Source organism: Loxodonta africana, chromosome 15, assembly GCF_030014295.1.
Source record: "Loxodonta africana isolate mLoxAfr1 chromosome 15, mLoxAfr1.hap2, whole genome shotgun sequence".
Classification (NCBI taxonomy): Eukaryota; Metazoa; Chordata; class Mammalia; order Proboscidea; family Elephantidae; genus Loxodonta; species Loxodonta africana.
Genome location: NC_087356.1, coordinates 2,718,973 through 2,741,813, shown reverse-complemented (window position 1 = coordinate 2,741,813; position 22,841 = coordinate 2,718,973). Strand labels below are relative to the sequence as shown.

The following is a 22,841-nucleotide window of genomic DNA, read 5'->3' as shown; positions in this document are numbered from 1 at the left end:
GTTGGCGCACACCTCCCAAGTGCTTAGGAGACCGGCTTTCTCTCCTCTGAGGAGCAGCGCCAGTGCCAAGAAATCAGTAGGAGCAGAGACTTCTCACCTGAGCCTGTGGGCCCAGTGCTCTTCCCGTGGCAGCAGCCAGGGCGCTGACGCCTGTGATGTTGTCGGCAGTATTGTCATCGCTGGTGTCCTCGGTTACTGAGAGCCGTTGATATCAGGAGCTCTGAGCCAGTTGATAAGAGTGAAGAAGTGGGTAGACTGCAAAGGAGCCTTGTCATGAACTCCCTTGACATACTTGAAATCAGCAATGCACATCAGCCAGAGAGAGACAACCGTTGGATGAAGGCACGCGGCCCTGCTCCAGCTTTTACCCGGCGAGCATTTAGGCTTGGGAAGCACATGATATGGGAGGTGTGACTCAGCTTCTTACCCATGCCACTCAGTATGAGGCTCTTGCCCACCCCCCCCGAGTGTGACACTGGCCCTTAACACAGCCGTGGCCTCGCTGACTTCACTCAGTGCTCAGCCAGACCTGCGTCGTCACTCGGGGAAAGCGGGCCATGCTGAACTTACCACGTGACCGTATGTGAACTCAGAAGTGACACTTTTGGAGGGGTGTTCAAGACTCATTTTTACTCTGTGATTGTCACCTTAGTTGCTGACTTTAGAAGCTAACCCCAGTGTAAGCTACAGCTGTGGTGTGCTCTTTAGTACATGCAAAGAGCTACCATAAGCTTATGGACAAGGAGAACTCCTTTGAGGAAGACCCTTTTGGGGGATTGGGAGTGTGGTCTTCTAGCTTCCAAGCCCCAGAAATAAAAAGCTAGAGGCCTACTTGAACAGCAGGGTGTGGGAACCAGGCCTCAGGAGCCCCTCTCTCCCAATGATCTCCCACTCCTGGTAGAATCCACACCCTTGAGGAGCTCCCTCCCATGCTAAGTTATTGCTCCACCGTGGCCAACAGGAATCAGCAGAGGTAATGACCTGGCGCTTCCAAGGTCAGGTTATAAAAGGCTGCAGCATTTTCCTTCTGTCCCTTGGGTCACTGGCTTTGGGAGAAGCCAGCTCCCTTGTTGAGGGACCCAGCGGAGAAGCCCGTGTGGCAGGAAGTGGAGGCCTGCCAGCGACCACATGAGTGAGCTTGAAAGCAGATCCTCCAGTCCAGCCAAGCCTGAGAGGACTGCCACCCCACCCAACATCTTGGCAGCAACCTCACCAGAAAGGTCATGAGTGCCAGAACCACCCAGCCAAGCCACTCCAGGATTCTTTGCCCTCAGAACTGTGAGAGATGGTAAGTGTTGTCTTAAGCCACTGCATCGGGTGACTTGTTAGGCAGCGGTAGGTGACTGATACACGGCAACAGTGTACTAGGCTGAAGCAGGTTGTCAGCAGGTTGTCGGCAGGCTGTCTGTTCATGAGCAAGTGTAGGCCTCCTCTGTCTCCGTTCTCCTGTTGTATCCGCCTTGTCTCATTTCCTTATGTCTTGCTTTCTGTTGTGTTTTTTTGTTTCTGACCTTAGAGTGCTTAAAAGCAAAGTTAGCCTCAGCTGGGATGAGCAGCAGACTGCCCCCCAGGAGATGGCCTTGGACGTTAGCCTTAGCTACATCTGTAAGGTGAGTCTAATGCCTCCCTCACCCTGGCACGCTCGCTGCGTGAACTCCACATCTAGTTCCGCGTCAGTTCCGACTCTCCCGACAACCGCATGTGTGTCAGAATAGAACTGTGCTCCACAGGGTTTCAGCGGCAGACTTTTTGAAAGTCAGTTGCCAGGCCTTTCTTCCAAGAGCCTCTGGGGGGACTTGAACCTCCAACCTTGCAGTTAGTAGCTGAGCATGTTAACCATTTGCACCACCCAGGGACTTCATTCCACAGTTAATTCGGCCACTGTCGTTGAAAATCTCCTGTGCTCCCTGCTGGCTGCTAGAGCCGGCCCTACAGAAATCACCCAGTCTCCACTGCCAGGGCTGGCCCTACAGAAAGTACTCAGTCTTACACTAGGGCTGGCCTTACAGAAAGCACCCAGTCTCCACACTGTGCCCTGCCCCCGAAGGACCCACATACCGAGCCTTAAATCCAGGCTTTGCTGCTTGCTTTCCTCAGCTCTTAGCCAGCATTGCCAAGAGAATCGCAGTGCTGAGCCCTTCTGCCCTGACTCTGTCCCCTAGGAGGGCAGTTCTCTCTCCCCTTTCTGTCTCATTGCTCCCGCTGCCTTCCTTCTTCCCCCAGTTCCTGACTCTGTGTGCCCTAGCCCAGCCAGTGGCTTACACCGATGACAGCCTCCTGGGCCTAATGGAGCTGTTGTGCCAGGCTGGCCTGGACGTGGGGCTCCGCCTGCTGCCCAAGACAGATCTCCAGCAACTCCTGCTCCTGTTATTGGAAAACGTCCAGGAATGGCCCAGGAAGGTACCCTCACCTCGCCCCCCACCGACCTCGCCCTCACCAACCTCGCCCCCTACCAACCTCGCCCCTCACCAGGCCCTGAGGGTGCCTTGAGTAGCTTTGTCACAAGGGACAGATGTCGCCCCTAGCATGCCCTTGCTGGGACGGCGTTGCTGGGGAGGTCACCTGAGTACCCAGAATGCTGCTTTCCATCCCCGGCCTCCGTGCTGACCCCTCACCCTCTAGGATCTCGCCCACTAGTGGGCTGGGTGGTGTGTTTGAGTGGAGGGCGGCTTCCTCCCCGCAGCCCCGCCTCAGCGTTACCCGTTCCACAGCTCCGGCAGCTGTGCTGTGCCCTCAGCTCAGTGTCTGACCACCATCACAACTTGCTGGCTCTTGTGCAACTCTTCCCGGACCTGACGGCACGGAGCAGGTGGGTCACTTCTCTGCCTGTGCCTCCTCCCTCTGACACACATCCCCGTGGGTCTGGGGTGGGCACGGTTCCATGGGTTATGTCCCCAGGGGTATCTGCAGGGGCACGTGGTAGTCAGGATTAAAGTCCACCTGTGATAGGGCTTGTCCTGGAGGGGTCCAGAGCCCTCCCCCCTCTGCCCAGCAAACCTCCCTCCCAACTTCCAAAACCCAGGAGAAAGAACTAAAAATAAAAGTCACTAATGAGTTCTTCACAAATGAAAAAAAAAAGCCTAATTTGCTAAACATGGTCTTATTTGCCAAACAATTGCTTTGCACAATTAACTTCTGACTGCGGTATCCCCACCCTTCTTTCCTTGGGGCTCCCTCCCCAGTCTTTGGCTGGCAAGTTCCTTCTTGTCATTCAGATCTCAGCTGAATTGTGTCCCCTGATCACCCCACACTCTCCCCTCAGCGAGCACACACGTGTAGAATCTCAGTTCATCATTCTATTTGATTTTCTAAGCGGCATTTATCACTGCTGGAAATTTCAGATCTTGTTTGCTTGTTTATGATTGCCTCTCCTCCGTGTCAGCTCTACCAGAGCAGGTACTTGTTTGGGTCGTGGCCACATCACCTGCCTTAGGCAGGGTTCTCAAGAGAGCAAAACCAGTGAAGCGTGTACATATAGACAGGGAGAGAGGCTTCTCTCAAGAAAATGGCTCACATGGTTGTAGAGGCTGGCAAGTGCCAAGTCTGTGAGTCAGGTGTCAGGCCGGAGGCTTCTTCTGACTCGCGTAGTGGCAGGGGCTGACGAACCCAAGATCCGCAGATCAGATGGCGGGCTGCTGGCTCACAGGCTGCAGAGGCTGATGAATCCCAAGATTGGCAGGTGGCACAGCAAGCCGCTGGCTCAAGTCCCAAGAACCTGAGGTCAGATGATGACGAGCCAGATGCAGGATCCAAAGCAAGCAAAAGCCAGTGGTCTTTGCCAGAATGTCCATATATATTAGATGCAGGCCACACCCCTGAGGAAATTCCCCTTACAACTGATTGGCTGATATCAGATGGCATTATGGAGATGATTACATTATTTCACAAAATGGAAGATAACTACAACACTCCATAACTACCAAACTACGTCATTATATAACTGCCAAACCACTGAGAATCAAGGTCCAGCCAAGTGGACACACAACCTTAACCATCGCACCATCCCACGTCTAGAACAGTGCTGGCATGCTGCTGGTGGTCTGTAAATTCTTCCTGAGCAAATTAATGAGGTGAACAAACAAGCTCAGTCCAAGACTGACCCTCCTGCCCAACCTGTCCCTGTTCCTCCTCCTGTCTTAGTACCCACCTCACATTTTAGGCCACAGCAGCAGGGATGTCCTTGCCTTTTCCTGAGCAGACAAGGCAATATCTCCCCTCACCTCCAGGCTTTTCCACGTGCAGCACCATCTAGAGTAGTGCCCCTTCCCACCCTTCTTCTCCAGGCCTGCCCTGGAGCCCTCTGTGGAAGCCCCCCAACCTTCAACAGGTGCCCCCAGAGTTACCTTCCCTGGGGGCTGTTCACCTGTGACCCTTCCCTGGTGGCGGTTATGGAGCAGGCTTGGGGTATTATTCACTGCACATGCCCAGGACCCACTGGGGTAAATATTTGTTGAGTGAACGCGTACTTGCCAGGTCCCACCATCATGGGCCGAACTTCAGTCCTAAGGTGAGAAATCTGTTCTCTTATGAATCTGATGGAAACAGAAGAGACCTCTTGACAGCCTGAAGGAAAGGTTTGCTCTATGATATTTGAAAGAATTGAGCTTCCGGAAGCACCATCTCAGGCCACTGGGCATGAGCATCAGAACATGCCTCAGTGGGAACGGACCCCACTGAGCCCAGACACCCAGGACCCGTCCCCATTTGATCTGCAGGTGCTAACCTCTGCTCCTACCTCAGGCATTCCATTGCCCAAGTCAGAAACAGCTGTCCTTCTCTGTCCCCACCCCGTTACCCCTGTTCATCCCTAAGTCCTCCCCGTTCTGCCTTCAGACTCCTAAATCCTCATTTATGGTTGCCTCTCCATTTTCTTCTTCATGTCAGCTCCTAAAAGTAGCTACCTTGTCTGGGTAACCTTCAGTCATCCTCTTGGCCCCACCCTGCTTTCATTTTGTCCTCTCTTAACCTGGACGATGCGGTGGCATTCTGTCTCATCCTCCTTCCCAGAAGTCAGCCCGCTCTGTGGGTCCATATAAGCACCGTGTGTGTGCTTTGCCTGGCTCCGCATTGCCTGCTTGACCAAGCTTTAGCTAGACCTCCAAGGCCCTGTGTCATTCAGCCCCAATTCCCCATTTTTTTCCAGCCAGGCCACATTATTTATGGTTGTTTTTCTGACATATATATATATGTAAGAATATAGGATGAACCTTACTCTTTTTAATAACTGTGTAGTATAGCGTCCACGAGTCCTGGTGGCACAATGGTGAAGCACTCAGCTGCTAACGTAAAGGTCTGAGGTTCAAACCCACCCAGTGGCTCTGCGGGAGAAAGATGTGGCAGTCTGCTTCCATAAAGATTTACAGCCTTGGAAGCCCTATGGGGCAATTCTACTCTGTAGGGTCGATATGAGTCGGAATTGACTCCGCGGCAGTGGGTTTGGTTTTGATTTATAGTGTGCGTGCAACTAGCCCTCTAATTACAGACATTTTTCCAGTGAATGGAGCCCTGGTGGCATAATGGTTAAGAGCTCGGCTGCTAACCAAAAGATCAGTAGTTCGAATCTACCAGCCGCTCCTTGGAAACCTCATGGGGCAGTTCTACTCTGTCCTAAAGGATCGCTATGAGCCGGAATTGACTTTATGGCAACGGGTTTGGTTTAGTTTGTTTTTTTATCCAGTGAATATCTCTGTAAATGAACTTGGAGCATCTATGCAAATATTTCTGTAGGATAAATTTTTTGAAGTAGAAACGCATTCCCAAAGAATGTAAACCTAAAATTTGGCCTCTAAAAACAAGCTCTACCAATTAATAATTCAGACCACCAAGTGGAGGGGAAGGTACCTGGTCCCCCATCCTCATTAACACTGTGTATTGTCAGTTTTGTTGGTAAGTTTTAGTCAATCCTGTGAGTGAAAAATGTCACCCTGTAGTTCTAATTTTCATCATCCCGATTGCCATTGAAACTGACCATTTGTTCCTGTGATTGTTGGCCTTTTAGGTCTCCTATACTGTAAACTACATGTTGGTTTTCCTTGTCTATTTTTCTGTGAGGTAATTTTTCTTATTAACCATATTGATTTACATACTGCTTATTATATCCGCCAGGCACTCCTTGGAAACTCTATTGGGCAGCTCCACTTTGTCTTATAGGGCCGCTAGGAGTCGGAATTGACTTCACGGCAGTGGGTTTGGTTTTTTGGCTTTATATACGTTACAAACATTGTGTTTTCTCCTGCGCCTGTAAACTGTCCTGTTTAAAAAGTAAAACTTTTTAACCTTTGTGTATCATCTTTCAGCAACTGGAATTTTTATTTCTTTATTTTACTTTTTCAGTAATTTTTTAAATTACGAAATAGATACAGACTTACAGAAGAGTTGTGTAGATAGTAGAGAGAGTTGAACTGGAATTTCTGTGTAGTTGAGTCTTTCCATCCCAAGAGTACAAGTATTGTGGGCCGAACTTCACTCCTGAGGTGGGAAGCCAATCTCTGCCTTGAATCTGATTGAAACAGAAGGGGAAGGACCTGTGTTTTTCCACCCCTGAAGAACTAGTGGCTCCAACACCAGTCTTTTGGGTTTAATTTATAATGTCTTCTTCCACTAGATCTGAAGCTACCTTCACCAAAGCCCAAATGTATTAAAACTGTGATTTCAAGAATCAGTGCCTTTTGCAGGCTACCCTTATAGCTTCAGGGCCTGTGATAAACGGCCCATAAATGCTGAGGAGCGGATAAAACTGTACAATCTTCACCTTGCTTTCAAGTAGACAAGTCAACAGGGGTAATATATAAGACCCTTGATAGCAAAGAGGGCTTGTCATTGGGATGGGTGTTCTTTATTCATTTATTTGGAAATTTTCTTTTATTGGTTTTTCTAAATAAATAATGCATTCACATGGTACAGGATTGAAAGGGTACCAAGAAGTATATAGTGAAAGTTTGTCTCATACTTGTCCCTGAGCTGCCTAGCCGTGTACTCCAGTGTGGGTCTCTGAGTACTTCAGAGAGCATCTGTGTATATGCGGTTCCACCCCCTACATCTACCTATTCTGTGCCGCCTTTTCTCTTTACGGAATATCTTGGCAATTATTGTAAACTGGGTCCTTCTTTTTCACAGGCATGTTGTGTTCGGTGTGGGTCTTTAGCCTTCCCCTCCCTTGCTCCCCCAGTTTGTTTGGGTGGTGGCGATGTTGCAGGAGCTTGCTGGCTGCCTTGTTCTACCCCAGCTGGGGCTGCCCATTGGGCTCAGTGCCCAAACTGACCCCAGGAAGAAGGGTGGTTTATTGAACTATGGGCAGTCACACACATTTAGTCTGCTTGACTCTAAGCACAAAGAGAACTCCGCATCCCATCAACATTTGCCAGTGCACCCCCTCCCTGCTCTCGTCCATCAAGCCTTCATGGTTCTGGGTATGCTGCAAATTTAAGGAAGAGAAGTTGTAAAAAACGGTGGCATGGGGGCGTTGGCCGCCTCCTCTCACTTCACAAGGGGAAGGAGAATTACCATCAGCACCAACAGCCCGAGGCTGATTCCTAGGAGGCAGAGGTCAGACATCCCTCCACCTTCCAACCTTTGTACCAATTCTGACACCAGCGGGCCCTCCCACGGCACTCTGTACTCCTCTGCTGGGTTCCGTAATTCATTGCAAGGCCTCACAGAACTCAGAATATACTCACAGTTATGGGGTTTATTAGGGAAGCAGCAGGTTACAATTCAGGATCAGAAATGCTCAGGTTACAGCTTTTCCATCAGGACAGCCTCTTTTCTGCCGTGCCTGCAGGCAGGCCTCTCCCTGGCCCTCAGTCCCTCGGCCTGGCCTCTGCCCTGCTCAGGCAAGTGTTACAAAGCTTTTTAGTTCTGCCAATAAGTGCCCAGGGGCACTCTACTCTGCCAGTAAGCCTTGGCCTGAAGTCACTCAGCTCTCTCGCCCCATGACGTGCTGTGACTTGGCAAGCCTAGCTCCGCTGACAAGTGCCTGGAGACACACCACTCGGCCCGGAAGCCTCCTGCCCAAAGACTGTCAGCTCTCTCGCTCCATGGGTTGGCACACCTGCTGTAATAGCCTTGCTCTGTGGGCCAAGAAGCCCACTGCATCACCTAGCACAGGTTCCCTGGTCCTGCTGCCACCATTTCTCTACCACAACTTCTTGCCGTCTTGCACCATCTCTGGTGTTACTCTTTCTCTCTCTGGCTCCTGGATCTAGGAAGTTCTCAGTGCAGGGACCCCAGGTCCAGAGGATACACTCTACTCCTGCTTCTTCTTTTGGGGGTAGTCAGGTCCCCCTGTCCACCTCTGGGATGGCTCATTTTAAGCCTAGTGGGATGGCAAAACTGACCAATCCCCTCGTTAGGGTTCCATTCACCTTATTTGCATAGTTCCACCCCCACAAGAGTGCTGTCCACATTATTTGCGTTACTGGCAAGCTGTCAGTCTCCTTGGTGGGCCACAAGCACTTCATTTGCATAGTCTCCCACCCAGTCATTTGGTGGGAGTTACAAGACCATGGCATGAAAGGCCATGTAAAAGCAACCCATCATACCGCAGGAGGTGAATTTAACCATGAAAGATTCAAGTAAGTAACAGAGGAAACCACCGGGAATGGGGCCATAGGAAGAGGAGGCTCTTGGAGGCCTCAGGATCTTGACTTTTCCCCTGGGGTGGCTCTAGGGGATGGTTGGGAAGAACAGTGTGCCATCCCAGCTCTGCCCGTGGTCTCCAGGACATGCTCAGAGCAGACTCCTGCAGCCGTTCCAGGAGCCCTGTGAGAAAGAAGACGGCAGCTGAGCCTGAGGGCTGCCTGACCTCCCTGGAAAGCCGGGTGCCTCCAGGCTCTGGGGACCACTTCCTTCACCCCCTGTGAATGTTTGCTGAACATCTTGTGCACACTCCTTTACCGTGGCCTTCGAAGTCCAGGAGAAGATGAAACCCATTTAAGCAGACCACCTGGTCGGATGGAGGGATGAACAAAGGGTTGTTTCCTAAAGTGGGTTACAAAACTGGCCCTGGCAACAATGTAGAATTCTTCACCTCGTGGACTGGCATAGATAAAAAAGAATGATGGTGCCCAGAGTTGGCAAGGGTGTGGTGTGAATGCCTTTGCAACTGCTTGGGAAAAAATCAAGTAAATGACTTTAAAATGTGCAAACCTTTCAAGAAACAATTGAACTTGGGGAGAGAGAGATTGTTAGCCAAGATCTGCGGACAAGGTGTTTAGCATAGTGATGTTTATGGTAGTCGAAAACTGAAAACAGCTTCAGTAGCCCCCTATAAATTTAGTTGTGCCCATATGACAGAATACATGAAAAACTACTTGCTATTGAGTCAACACCAGCTCATGGTGACCCCATGTGTGTCAGAGTAAGAACTGTGCTCCGTAGAGGTTTTCAGTGGATGATTTTTTGGAGGTAGATTGCCAGACGTTTCTACCAAAGTGCCTCTGAGTGGACTCAAACCTCCAACCTTGTGGTTGGCAGCCGAGCTACAGCGTTAACCCTTCACACCACCCAGAGCTCCACAGAATACTTCACCCCGTACTTAAAAATGATGTCATGGAAGAAGGGGAATGTTAAAAAAAGTAATCTAAATGAAAAAAAGGCTATAAAGCCATATGTAAAGTGTGATTCCAATTCTGTTTGGGGGAAAAAAAGTAACCCTGGGACATTGAGATTAACATAAGTGACTTTTCTCTTCTTTGGGCTCTTTTCTGTTTCCCAAACACCCTCCTGAGCTCCCCGCTTCTACTCTGAATCCCCGCAGCCTGTTCCCACCCTTCAGCCAGGATCACTTACATTTAAGAGGGGTCATAAGTTTTGTTACAGAAAATTCCAGACATATACAGTGAAACCTGTGAGAGCCGGAGCTCGATGGGATTGCCTTGTTTTTCAGGCTCTGATGAGTTTTCTGCCTTTGACAGGGTGCAGTCTTACCATTTTTGTATTGCTTGGTTTCAGCAGAAAATATTTGAGTTTTCCTTCTCCGACAGGTTTCCGCCTTACACAGGTTCTGGCTTTTGCACGTTTTACTGCACAGAAGTACAGAATGGTGTGGTGGATTCCCTGCACCCATATTCCACTTGAGCAGCTTATTAAGTTCTTAATTTATGGCCATTGTGATTTATTTTTACCCTACTCCCTTCACCGCCCCCCCTCCCCCCGCCCAGGTTATTTTGACACAAATCCCACCCAGCTCATTTGATCAGTTTATCTGTCAATGTTTCCACAGGTATCTCTAAACGATAAGGCTCTTGTTGTTTATTTATTTACAGGCTCTTGTTTTTTAGCATAACAACAAGGTCATCACATCTAAAACATTTAGAAGAAGGATGAATTGAATCAATCAATTCAGTCACTTCCCAGCTCCAGAATCCTTTGGCTTTGGCTAATACCTAGAAGAATGTCATGAGTTTTTAGGATGGCCCTGAGGCCCCTCTTGCTGGGGCCCCTGCCCTCTTGAGTCTTGATGCTCATCCCCTCTTTCTAGAACACTCTCTCCTTCCCCCACCTCAGCTGAAAGGTCACCTCTCAGAAACCTTGGCTGATCATCCTTTCTGGATTAGCTCCCACCTCAGGGCTCTCCGGAGCCCTGGTGGCGCAGTGGTTAAGCGTTCAGCTGCTAATCAAAAGGCCCGCTGTTGAAATCCACCAGCCTTTCCTTGGAAACCCTATGGGACAGATCTACTCTGTTCTATAGGGTCACTATGTGTCGAAATCAACTTGACGGCAGAGGGTTTTTGGGTTTTTTTTGCAGGGCTCTCCAGAACCTTGCTTTTCTCTTTTTTCATTGATTTATCAGTACCTGAAATTTGTTTCTGTGCCTTCTGCCCCATCCCCCATTAGAATGTAAGTTCCCTCAGGTTGAGAGTGAGGTCTTTTTGTAACTCACCAATGTACAACGAGAAGCGTTGGCTTGAAGTGGAATCCTGGTCCCCAGCATGCAAGGGTCCCCAGCATGCAAGGCAAGAGTTCTGCCACTGGGCCCCTGCCCCCTTCTGTGGAGCTGGATCCAGTGTTAACTAATTGGATTCTCAGAGGGAAGATGGAAGGGTCCAGGGAGTGGAGACTGCTAGCTCCCAGGAGCAGCAGTGTTCACCAGGCTCTTCCTGGTGAGGGGTCTTGCCTGGGTCACTGCTGCCTCGCACCCCTTGGCTACTGACTCTTTTGAGCCAGGTTCTCCAGCTTCTCATCAATTCCGAGGCTCCCCAGTATCATCTTAGCCCAGTTCAGCCAATTCTGGCCAACAGGAAGAAACTGGGACCTTGGGAGAAAGCAGCCTGGTCAACCTTCATGTCTTCTGAGCACTGGGGACTCGAGCAGCAGATGGGGACATGTTTCATAGCTTTCCCGAAAGCCCTCTTTGTTTCTTTCCATGTTTCATGCTGCTGGGGAGGGGCCTGCTCAATTTACTTCCTCCCAGTCTATCAGTCTCTCCTGGCCTCATTTCCTGGGCCCTTGTTCCTTTGTTAACTCCCTTCCTACTTGTTCTTTAGGTTTGCCTACTCTGAAAACTGCCCTGCCACATGGAGTGGTGCCAGGATCCATTTCCCTTGTCTTCACCTCAGCCCTTACTGCTGCACAGGGACCATTCTGTGTGTTACTGGTCAGCTTCCTCTGGGCCCCTCAGCAGATTCCAAACTTCATCACTCTTCTGTGCCACCAAACCTCTACATCTCTGCAGACAAGAGTTTCCCTTCTCTGTCTGATTGCCACCCCTCCCACACAAACCTAGGTACATCTGCAGTTCTCACCTTCTTCCCTTCCACCTGACCCGTCTTCCCCAGTACAGGAACTTTCCTTCTGCAGTTGGCCCTGCTTACCCCTGTACTTGGAGGTTTTTAATCTTTGCTGGCTCTTTCTCCTCAGCAAATAAATGCACTCATGTGTCTCCTGTCTTAAAACCACCCATATCTCCCTCTAGCTCCTGCTGCATCTCTAAGCTCCCCATCCCCCGGTTCTCGCTCACTCTTTGTCTGAATCCAGCCCATCTTTGGACGCTTGTTGGATTCTTCAGAGCTAGGACTGTAGTTGGGAGTTGTCACCTGAAACCGCAAACATTCAGGCCCCTTGGGATGGAAAAGGCCAGAACATTCTAGAAGGAGGCAGCCCAGGTCCAGACAGTCTCAAGATTTCAGAAGGTGTCTTAGTCATCTAGTGCTGCTATAACAGAAATAACCACAAGTGGGTGGCTTTAACAAACAAATTTATTTTCCCACAGTTTAGGAGGCTAGAAGTCTGAATTCAAGGCACTGGCTCTAAGGGAAGGCTTTCTCTGCCTGTCGGCTCTGGGGGAAGGTCCCTGTCTCTTCAGCTTGTTTCCTGGTTCTTTGGAGATCTCCATGTGGCTTGGCATCTATCTTCCCCCATCTCTGCTTTTTCACTTGCTTGTTTAATCTCTTTAATATCTCAAAAGAGATTAATTTAGGACACACTCTTCACTAATACTATCTCATTAACATAACAAAGAAAACATATTGCCAAATGGGATTGTGACCTCTGGCATAGTAGGATTTACAGCAGGTATTTTTGGGGGATATGATTTAATCCATAACGCGCTCCTTTGCTTAAAATCCTTCAGATTTTTATCCTCAGGTTAAAATTCAGACAGCCCAGCTTGGTGTTCGAGGGCTTTGTGCCAACTTTGCCTTCTCCCAGTGTCCCCTGAAGGCTCCATGCTCCAGCCATATTTTGTAACCTTGCACCCACCTAAACTCGAGGAAAATTTCTCCACATCCGTTTCCTCTTCCTAGAGAGGCCTCTCTCCCGTCTCCTCTTCTTTACCTGGTTAATCCCTTCTCACCCTCAATACGAGGCTCAGACAGGGGCATCTCCTCTTCCAAGGAACCTCCTAGCATGCCAGCCCTGAGCATTGGCTCCCTTTGCTGACCCCATGGGCTGTGGGCCTCTGAGCCCCGGAGCTGTGACTTCACTGTCTGAGTCCTTGGAGCCTGGCATGGAGCAAGTGCTTAGTGAGTTCACACGTGGGGTGGTTCCTTTTGGAGGACAGATTTCTCAAAGGATGGAGAACGGCACAAGGTGTTATAGTAGCAGATTCTAAAAAAGATGGCTCAGGTGGCCTGGGAGACCCCGCAGCAGAATTTGAAATGTGGATTGGAAATGGGACCAGTGAAGACACAGGTGGGAAGCACCTCGAGGCTTTACCCAGAGCTCTTGTGTCACTTCAGGTTTTGAAAGATAGGAAAAATAGAAGGGCGCACCACCAAGGCAAGCAGACAGGCAGTATGGACCAGTGATAGTGCTCCTGGGAAATGCTGAGGACAGAAGGCAGCTTCTGGTGGGTCCTGTGTGAAGCTGTTTCCTGCTGACAGTGAAAGGTTAACACTGACGAGGGGACGACAGGATGTGGCTCCTGCCCCCTCTGTCAGGGAGAATGATTTTTCATCTGGAAGCAGATGTTGGCCAGGGATACCTGAAGCCTGAGGTGCTGGAGGAGGGTGTGTGAAAGCTCCCCACTGTGCAAAATGAGTTTGAAGCCGCCTTATTTTTGACGGGTTAACTGGAGTAGTACTCTGGAGAGGGCTGGAGGGTACGTGTGTCTGGTTTTGCATAGGGCATTTGATAGAAACTGTCATCACGTCCTGTGGGTAAGGTGAAGAAATGATGGCTGACCAGGAACGGGTTACCCAGTAAGCAAGGTATGTACGGGCTCACTTGTGCTTACTTACTAATCCCAGTGCACGGTTTTACCTGTTTTTCATCACATCAAAGACATGGTGAAAACCACGTGAAATGTGCACTAGAGATGAATAAGTAAATACAAGTGAGCCGGTGCGTACCTTGCTTGCTGGTTAATCTGCTCCTGGCGCTGAGTAATGGGATGGAAGAATTAGGTGAGCTTATGATCAGGAGGTGTGATGACCATCAGAGTCAGTGGGGTACGGGGGACAAGGCTGTGGCCACCAGGGCTCCATCTTCACGAGGAAAGGGCTGGCCAGGCAGAACTAGCGTCGTCTTAAATGAGGGTATTAACAGAACAATGGTCAGATTCACAGATCACAGGAATACAACAGACAGCAAAGTGAAGATCCGGAAAGATCTCAGCAGAGCACACTGATGGGCTGAGTTGGAAGAGAGACCCAGCTGCGCAATGAAGAGCCGGATCTGGGAAATGGAACGTGACAGCAAGACGTGTGAAAGGAAGACTCGGGATTCAATCTGTTCACTGCGAAGTGTCACAGGGCTGCCAAGAAAATGAGCATCAGCTCAGCTCTGCGTGTCACACTTGAAGGGGAACTTGGCAGTCGCCTGGGCCTTCGGAGCACCCAACACAAAGTGGCAAGAAGATTTTGGACGATGGAACAGTGTGGCGGTTGCGCCTGGAGAAGGGGTGGCCATGGGCAGCCTGGCAGCTTCCAAGTGTGCAGAGAGCCATACCAGTTGGGGGCTTCCTGCTGGAGCCCCCATAGTGCAGAACCCTGGTGCGCTGGGTGGAAGCCGTAGAAGGGCTGATTCTGCCATAATGTGGGAACAGCTGGCTTACAGTTAAAGTCAACCGCCCCCCGCCCCCCACAAAAAAAAAGAAACCAAAAAAATGGACTGAGCTATTTGGCAGATACGGCTCTTCCTTTGCTGAAGTGAACATTTTGTTTGGGGTATGACAAAGGGAGTTGAATGGACCATTATGTGGACATCAGACTCTGTGACTTTGAAGGCATTTTCCAAGCCTACGGTTGTGTGATTTGAGCACATATCAAAAAGGAAGAGAGAAGAAGGATAAAAACTGAGCTGTGATTGTCCACATGGAGTCTAACTATTGACCAAGTAAACATCTGTTGCCATCGAGTCGATTCCAATCGTAGCGGCCCTATAGGACAGGGTAGAACTGCCCCACAGGGTTTCTAAGACTGTAATCTTTATGGAAGCAGACTGCCACATCTTTCTCCTTTGGAGTAGCTGGTGGGTTTGAACCGCTGACCTTTCAGTTAGCAGCCACGCACTTACCCACTGTAGTCCCTTTTGTATTTGATTATGATACACAGGCAGGAAGTACGCATACCCTGGGTGCACCTTTATTGCACTTTACAAAGGAAACCATCACTGTCACCTCCACTAGATTATGGGGTAGAAGTCTCCTCAAGCCCCTGGGGCATTTCCCTCTGCAAGGAAAGCCCTCCACCAGTTCCCAGCGCATAGATCCATTTTGCCTGTTTTTGAACATTTGTATAAACGAAACTACGCAGCGTTCTCTCTCGTGTCTGGCTTTTGCCCAACATTTTGTTTGTCCCTTGCACTGTGGTCTGGCAGTTGACCCTGTGGCTGCGTTGCAGTCTAGGTGTGTGTTGTGGGAGTGGGCATACCCGTGCCCACCCTCCTGGGTGAGTGCCTGGATGACCAGGCATGTGAGCAGCTGGGGGGTTGCAGACTGTGGTGGCGGGGGGGGGGGTCCCCCACCTTCTCAGCCAAGGTTCCAGGTTCCTCCTGCCTGGCTAGCCCACGCTAACGTATGAGATAGAAGACTCCAAATGGAGGACAAGCAGGAGCAGCTGAGCACAGCAAGAGATGCAGGCCGGGCAGCCGCCCCGAGGCAGGGTGCTGGGACACATTTCCGAGGTGGAACAGGCCACTGTTGTTGCTTCCTGAGCTGCCCTAGAGAAACGGAAAAGGCAGCTCCTGCCTTTGGCCAGATGCCTGGTGGCCTTTTAGGGTAGTTTGGCTTTGGCAGGCCTGGTTCCCCAGGATCAGGGGGATCAGGAGTGAAGACAAGGGGCGTCAGGGGGTACACTGACACGTGTCATCACCTGAAATCCTAGGTCCACACGGTCGGTGCCTTTGTCTTCCTGGGCACTCCTGGGGGGCCAGGTTGGGTCCTTTGTCTTCCTCGGCGCTCCTGGGGGGGCGGGGCAAGGCTGGCCCTTTGCCTTCCTGGGTGCTCCTGGGGGGCCAGGTTGAGTCCTTGGTCTTCCTGGGTGCCCCTGGGGGGGCCAGGCTGGTCCTTTGCCTTCCTGGGCATTCCTGAGGGGCCAGGTTGGTCCTTTGTCTTCCTGGGTGCTCCTGGGGGGCCAGGTTGGGTCATTTGCCTTCCTGGGTGCTCCTGCAGGGCCAGGCTGGCCCTTTGCCTTCCTGGGCGCTCCTGGTGGGCCAGGTAGGGCTGCTTATACAGTTGGAGGGCTCCTACCCAGAATGGGAGCAGGGAAGCAGGGGGCCTGCACGTCACTCCCCAACGCCATGCTGTGCGATTGGAAAAGTCATTTTCCCCAGCACTTTGGCCTCCTCCTCAGTACCATTCCAGTGTCCTGGTCTTCCAGAGGCCCGGAGTTGGGGGGAGCAGGCTGGTGTGAGCACACAGGGCTGTGTTGCCTTATATGAGAGTGTCTCAGATGGCTAGAGTGCTGGAGCAGCTCTGAGTCCTCCTCCTCTGCCTGGTTTGGGTTGGGGAGGCCTAGGTGGGTGGGGTCAAGGCCACTTCAGGGGGAGGAAGAGCCCATTGTCAGCTGGACCCAGCTGCTGGCCTTCAGGCTGGGCGGGGGCTACCTAGGCCCTTCTGCCTGCCCCCTGCACAGTTTGGGCGGTGGTTTGGGCGAGTCTTGTTTTTCTCCTCTGCAGTGAAGTTCTCCCTCTGTGGAAAGTGATCCCACCCTCCCACCCCCTCTCCCTGTGTCCCAGTGGACGGAGAATGCGGGGGACTGCGCTGAAGAGGCTGGAGAAGCACTGGGATGAAAGGCAGTGGGCAGGAGGGGACAGCGAGTGGGGAGCCACATCCTCAGATGTGGGTTTCTTTTCATCCACCTCCCCCCTCGCTGCCTTTTCTTCATTTCTGGATCCCAGCCCTGCTCCTGTCCCGACCCACCCAGGCCCGCTTCTTCCCTCCCTCTCCTTCTGGAACCACCCCCAGCAGGCTCCCAGCACCCCAGGTTGGCCCCTCAGGCCCGACTGTTGGGCCTCCCGCCTGTTGGGCCTCCCGCCTGTTGGGCCTCAGGTTCGGAATTAACGAGCCCCAGATGCAGGACTTTGCCTACCCGCTCCTTGGCTGCCAGCGGGGGTGGGGGGGCGGGGGGGTGGGGGAGTGGGGGGGGTGGGGATCTACCTCCCACTGTGTCCCAGCCCAGCTGTTGTGGGAGGCTCCAGGGAACAGCTGGAAAGCAGGTTCTGGCTGACAAGGGGCGAAGGCCTAGCTGGAGAAACGGGGTGTGTGGTGGACGGGAAGGCCATGAGCACGAGGAGGAAAACTGAACAGAGTGGGGCCCTGTGGATGAGGGGCGGGGGCCCGATCTGCACCCCCAGTGGGCCTGGTTTGGAGGCAGTGAGGAGGGGAAGAGCGAGAATAGGAGACTCAGGTTTTCTGTGCCATGGCCACTCAGCTGTGGTGTTCTGACTCAGGCCGCCTGGAAGCTACCCAGCCTCTCCCCGCCCTCTGCTTCAAGGGCTGGGGAAAGGCCCGGGGGTGTACCACGGTCTCTGAAGAAGGGAGGGCGCTGAGGGTACACAAGGTCAGGGAGGCCCCATGCTGGTTAACGTCAAGTCTTCCCGGTTGGTCGAGAAGGGGTGGGGATAGTTTGTCCCTCCCTGGGGTTGCCAGATAAAATACAAATACTGCATGGGGCATACTTACACTAAAAAAAAATTATTGTTTATCTGAAATTCAAATTTAACTGGCTGTCCTGTATTTTTATTTGCTAAATCTGGTAACCCTATCTGTCCCTCCTGCTGAATTTCTTTTTATAGTCAAAGTTTCATTGGACTACAGCTTACAGACGGAATAGTGCACAAACCGTAAGCTTGGCTTGATGAACTTTTACAAGTTGAACGTACTCGAAACCCACTCCCTCCTCAAGAAGGGAACCATGGCCAGAACCTGCCCCACCAGGGTCACCAATATCCCGACTTCCAGTAGCCCAGATTTGCCTTTTTTGTACTTGTGTGAATGAATCATGCGCACGTTTCCTTCTGTGTCTGGCTTGTTTCACGTTTGTGAGGGTCATCCGTGTTGTTGGATATAGTTGCCCTTAGTATCGCATTGTATGGCTCTGGGCCAATTTGTTGATGCATTCTGTTGTTGATGGCCATTTGTGCCATTTCCGGGTTGTTATATGCTTACTGTGTTGTGACTGACCCAGCTTCCGTCTCTGTTAATACATACGGACCTAGGAAGGGCTGTTGCTGGGTCAGAAGGTAGTTTGGTGGTAGACATCTCACCTTCCATGTCAGAGGTCTGGGTCTGATTCTCAGCCAGTGTGCCTAATGCCATCCACCACCCATCTGTCGGTGGAAGCTTGCGTGTTGCTATGATGTTTGCCTTAGTCATCTGGTGCTGCTGTAACAGAAATACGGCAAGTGGATGGCTTTAGCAAACAGAAGTTTATTCTCTCACTGTCGAGGAGGCTAGAAGTCCAAATTCAGGGCATCAGCTCCAGGGGAAGCCTTTCTCTGTCGGTTCTGGGGGAGGTCCTTGTCATCAACCTACCTCTGGTCTAGGAGCTTCTCAGTGCAGGAACCCTGAGTCCAAAGGACACACTGCTCCTGGCACTTCTTTCTTGGTGGTATGAGGTACCCCTGTCTCTCTCCTGGCTTCTCTCCTTTGTATCTCAAAAGAGATTGGCTCAAGATACAGCCTAACCTTGTAGATTGAGTCCTGCCTCATTAACATAACTGCATCTAATCCTGCCTCATTAACATCATAGAGATAGGATTTATAACACAGGAAGATCACATCAGATGACAAAATGGTGGACAGTCACACAATACTAGGAATCATGGCCTAGCCAAATTGATGCACATTTTGGAGGGACACAGTTCAATCCATAACAGTGCTCAAGAGGTTTCAGAGGAGCTTTCGACTAAAACAGACTAGAAAGAAAGGCCTGTCCATCTGCTTCCGAAAGTCAGCCAACGATCAGCCACCCTGGGGGTCCTGTCCACAGTCAATCATGGAGATGGCACAGGACCCGGCAGTATTTGGTTCCATTGTGTGTGGGGTTGTCATGGGTCAGGGGCCCACTCAACCTCACAACATGTTTAGCTTTCTCGTGCCAGTTTTCCAGAGCAGCTGTGTGTGACAGCTCCAGTCCCCTCTACCCTCAGCAGCACCCCTATTTCCCATCTTTTCCATGTTAGCCCTGCTGGTGTGTCGTGGGACTGCCTCCTGGCCTTTTTTTTTTTAAGTATCAGAGCTCCTTGCTTCCTTGATTCCTGACTTTCCTGATTAACCAAAAAAAAAAAAAAAAAATCCACTGCCATCAAGTCGATTCTGACTCATAGCTACCCTACAGGACAGAGTAGAACTGCCCCATAGAGTTTACAAGGAGCACCTGGTGGATTCAAACGGCCGCTCTTTTGGTTAGCAGCCATAGTTCTTAACCACTACACCACCAGGGTTTCCTTCCTGGTTAAGTACTATATAAAAAAAATTAAAAGGCCGCAGAGTTTCAGGCTGTAGTTTAGGACTTAGCAGCAGGAGGGGAAGCTTAAAACAAATAGGTGACTGCCACCCAACCTAAGACCCAGGCCAGTTCCTCAGCTTAGGGCTCCAGTCCCAGCCCGCCCACCCCATGGGAGCTTTGAGGGAGCCATTCCTGCCTCAGTTCCCCACCACCTGGGGGAAAAAGGATTCCATGGCCAACTCCACGCCATGTGAGGCCTGGCCAGCAGGAGGCTTCAGGGAACCCTCAGCACCGGCCAGGGCGTGACTGGGCCCAGTTCTGCCTGCTGTGAAGCCCTTCTTCCGCATCATTACTGAGGGTCTGCCACCAGCGTCTTGCTGTCCTGTTGTCTGGTCCTTCGGTCCCTTGTAGTGTCGTTGCGGGGTGGTGGCTGAGGTCACTGCTGGAGTCCCCCAGCAGTGAAGGCATTTCTCTTCTCAGAATCCAGTTCCAGCCCAAGTGTTTTCCATTGCCTTCCTTACTTTTCTTCCAGCTTCAAAACCTCCCCTTTGCATCCTCTGGGAGCGGCCTTCTGCAGGGATTAGAAGCTGGTGGTTATGGCACATTACAATCCGTGCCGGCTGGGTGCTGACAGCTGCTGCCCACTGGGGGACAACAAGTGTCGAGGTGCAAGGGAAGTTGTAGCCCTCATTGTGGAGACATTCCATCCATTTCCTTATAAATGTCTGAGAGCTAACAGTAAGCCAGGCCCTTGCCGGGCTCTGAGGGTGAGCCTGGCAAAGGCCCAGGCCTTGGGAGGATGCTGTGCCAAGACTGTGACAGAGGAGTTGTCTTGATTGAATTGTGTCCCCCAAAAATGTGTGTCAGCTTGGCTAGTCCATGATGCCCAGTATTATGTGATTGTCTACTATTTTGTATCTGATGTGATTTTACGGTGTGTTGTAAATCCTACCTCTATGATGTTAATGAGGCAGGACTCAATCTACAAGGTTAGGTTGTGTTTTAAATCAATCTCTTTTGAGATATAAAAGAGAAGGGAGCAGAGAGACATGGGAACCTCATACCACCAAGAAACAAGAGCCAGGAGAATAGTGTATCCTTTGGACCCCAGGGTCCCAGTGCAGAGAAGCTCCTTGACTGGGGAAGATTGATGACAAGGACCTTCTCAAGAGCCAACAGAAAGAGAAAGCCTCCCCCTGGAGCCGATGCCCTGAATTTGGACTTCTAGTCTCCTAGACTGTGAGAGAATAAATTTCTGTTTGTTAAAGTCATCCACTTGTGGTATTTTTGTTATAGTAGCACTAGACAACTAAGACAGTAGTGAGAGGAAGCACCTTTGGAGCAGCGGTAGATGAGAGAGTGCTTCCCTTTGTGGGCTCTCATCTCACTGTGCTCCCAGCCCTTCCCCGTCACTCCCTCCAGCCTTTCCTTAGCCTCCGCCACCTCCAGCCCCATCTCTAGGTTTCTCCACTTCCTTCCTGTCTTTATTTTACTCACTCCAGCCCTCCAGGACCCAGGAAACTGAGAACCTGAAACATTAGCATCTGAGAAGCTGACCTGACGCCTTCACTCCTGAAGAAGAGAGGAGACAGTAGTTGATCCTGGGTAATCAGGATGATTTGGTGCCTAGACTCAGACCCAACTCAAGCTGACCAAAGCAAAAAGAGACTCCGTTGGCTCACACAGCTGACCGAACGGTCCAGAGGCTATAGCTTCAGGCTCAGGCAGCTCTGGGTTTTGTCAGGGCTCAGTCTCCACATTCCTGCCTGTTGCTTCATCCTCCAGGCTCTCCCCACAAGGAGGCAAAGACAGCACCAGCAGCTGTAGGACAATATCCTGCCAGATCAACAGCCCTGGTGGAAAGGACACCTTCCTGATGGTTCCAGCCGAAACTCGAAGGCCGCCCCTCAGTGGCTCAGGCGTGCCCGCCCTTGGAGCCTGGGTTTGGGTGGGGATCTCCCCAAAAGAAAATTACCAGATGCTGGTTGAAAAAAAAAAAAAAAAAGCTTGGCCTCAGCAGCCAGGTCACCCACCCACCTGTCTACACAGGCAGAAAGATTCTAATGCTGCAAGGAAAAGGCGAAGACCCATTAAACAGGGTTAAATATTCATGTGTCTGTTTATCCAAAGACACGTGTGTGTGGGAGAAGAGACATAAACAGCTGCATGGAGTCAGCTCTAACTCGCGGAGACCCCCGTGTATGTCAGAGTAGAACTGTGCTCCGTAGGGTTTTCAGTGCCTGGTTTCTCAGAAGTAGATCTCCAGGCCTTTCTTCTGATGCAGCACCGAGTGGACTGGAGCCACCATCCTTCCAGCTAGTGGTCAAGCGCATTGACCACTGTACCATCCAGGTACTCCTAGGGGTATGTGTGTGTGTGTGTGTGTGTGTGTGTGTGTATAACCCATTGTACCATCCAGGTACTCCTAGGTGTGTGTGTGTATGTATATATATAACCCATTGTGCCATCCAGGTACTCTTAGGTGTGTGTGTGTATATATAACCGATTGTGCCATCCAGCTACTCCTAGGGGTGTGTGTGTGTGTGTGTGTGTGTGTATAACCCATTGTGCCATCCAGGCACACCTAGGTGTGTGTGTGTCTGTGTGTGTGTGTATAACCCATTGTGCCATCCAGGTACTCCTAGGGGTGTGTGTGTGTGTGTGTGTGTGTGTAACCCATTGTACCATCCAGGTACTCCTAGGTGTGTGTGTGTGTGTATAAGACCTATTGTACCATCCAGGTACTCCTAGGTGTGTGTGTGTGTGTATAAAACCCATTGTACCATCCAGGCACTCCTAGGTGTGTGTGTGTCTGTGTGTGTGTGTATAACCCATTGTACCATCCAGGTACTCCTAGGGGTGTGTGTGTGTATAACCCATTGTGCCATCCAGGCACTCCTAGGTTTGTGTGTGTGTGTGTGTATAAAACCCATTGTACCATCCAGGCACTCCTAGGTGTGTGTGTATAAAACGCATTGTACCATTCAGGTACTCCTAGGTGTGTGTGTGTCTGTGTGTGTGTGTATAACCCATTGTGCCATCCAGGTACTCCTAGGTGTGTGTGTGTGTGTGTGTGTGTGTGTAAAACCCATTGTACCATCCAGGTACTCCTAGGTGTGTGTGTGTGTGTATAAAACCCATTGTACCATCCAGGTACTCCTAGGTGTGTGTGTGTGTATAAAACCCATTGTGCCATCCAGGTACTCCTAGGTATGTGTGTGTGTGTGTGTATATAAAACCCATTGTGCCACCCAGGTACTCGTAGGTGTGTGTGTGTGTGTACAGAAAATCCGTTGTGCCATCTGGGTAGTCCTAGAAGTGTGTGTGTGTGTATAACCCATTTCAAGAGGTGGCATATGATCAGGAACTGATGGTACTGAAGGAAGAAGTCCAAGCGGCTCTGAAGGCATTGGTGAAAAACAAGACTCCAGGAATTGATGGAATATCAATTGAGATGTTTCAACAAATGGATACAGCGCTGGAGGTGCTCACTTGTCTATGCCAAGAAAT

General features: G+C 50.8%; 1 protein-coding gene across 1 annotated transcript in view; it reads left to right on the top strand.

Moving 5' to 3' along the window:
- FAM178B (family with sequence similarity 178 member B) overlaps positions 1-22,841 on the top strand; it is a 91,875-nt gene that overhangs the window by 42,196 nt on the left and 26,838 nt on the right. The window contains exons 5-7 of the mRNA XM_023541120.2: positions 1,517-1,610; positions 2,224-2,400; positions 2,712-2,809. Coding sequence (XP_023396888.2) covers positions 1,517-1,610; positions 2,224-2,400; positions 2,712-2,809 — 369 coding nt within the window. The remainder of the gene's footprint in view (positions 1-1,516; positions 1,611-2,223; positions 2,401-2,711; positions 2,810-22,841) is intronic.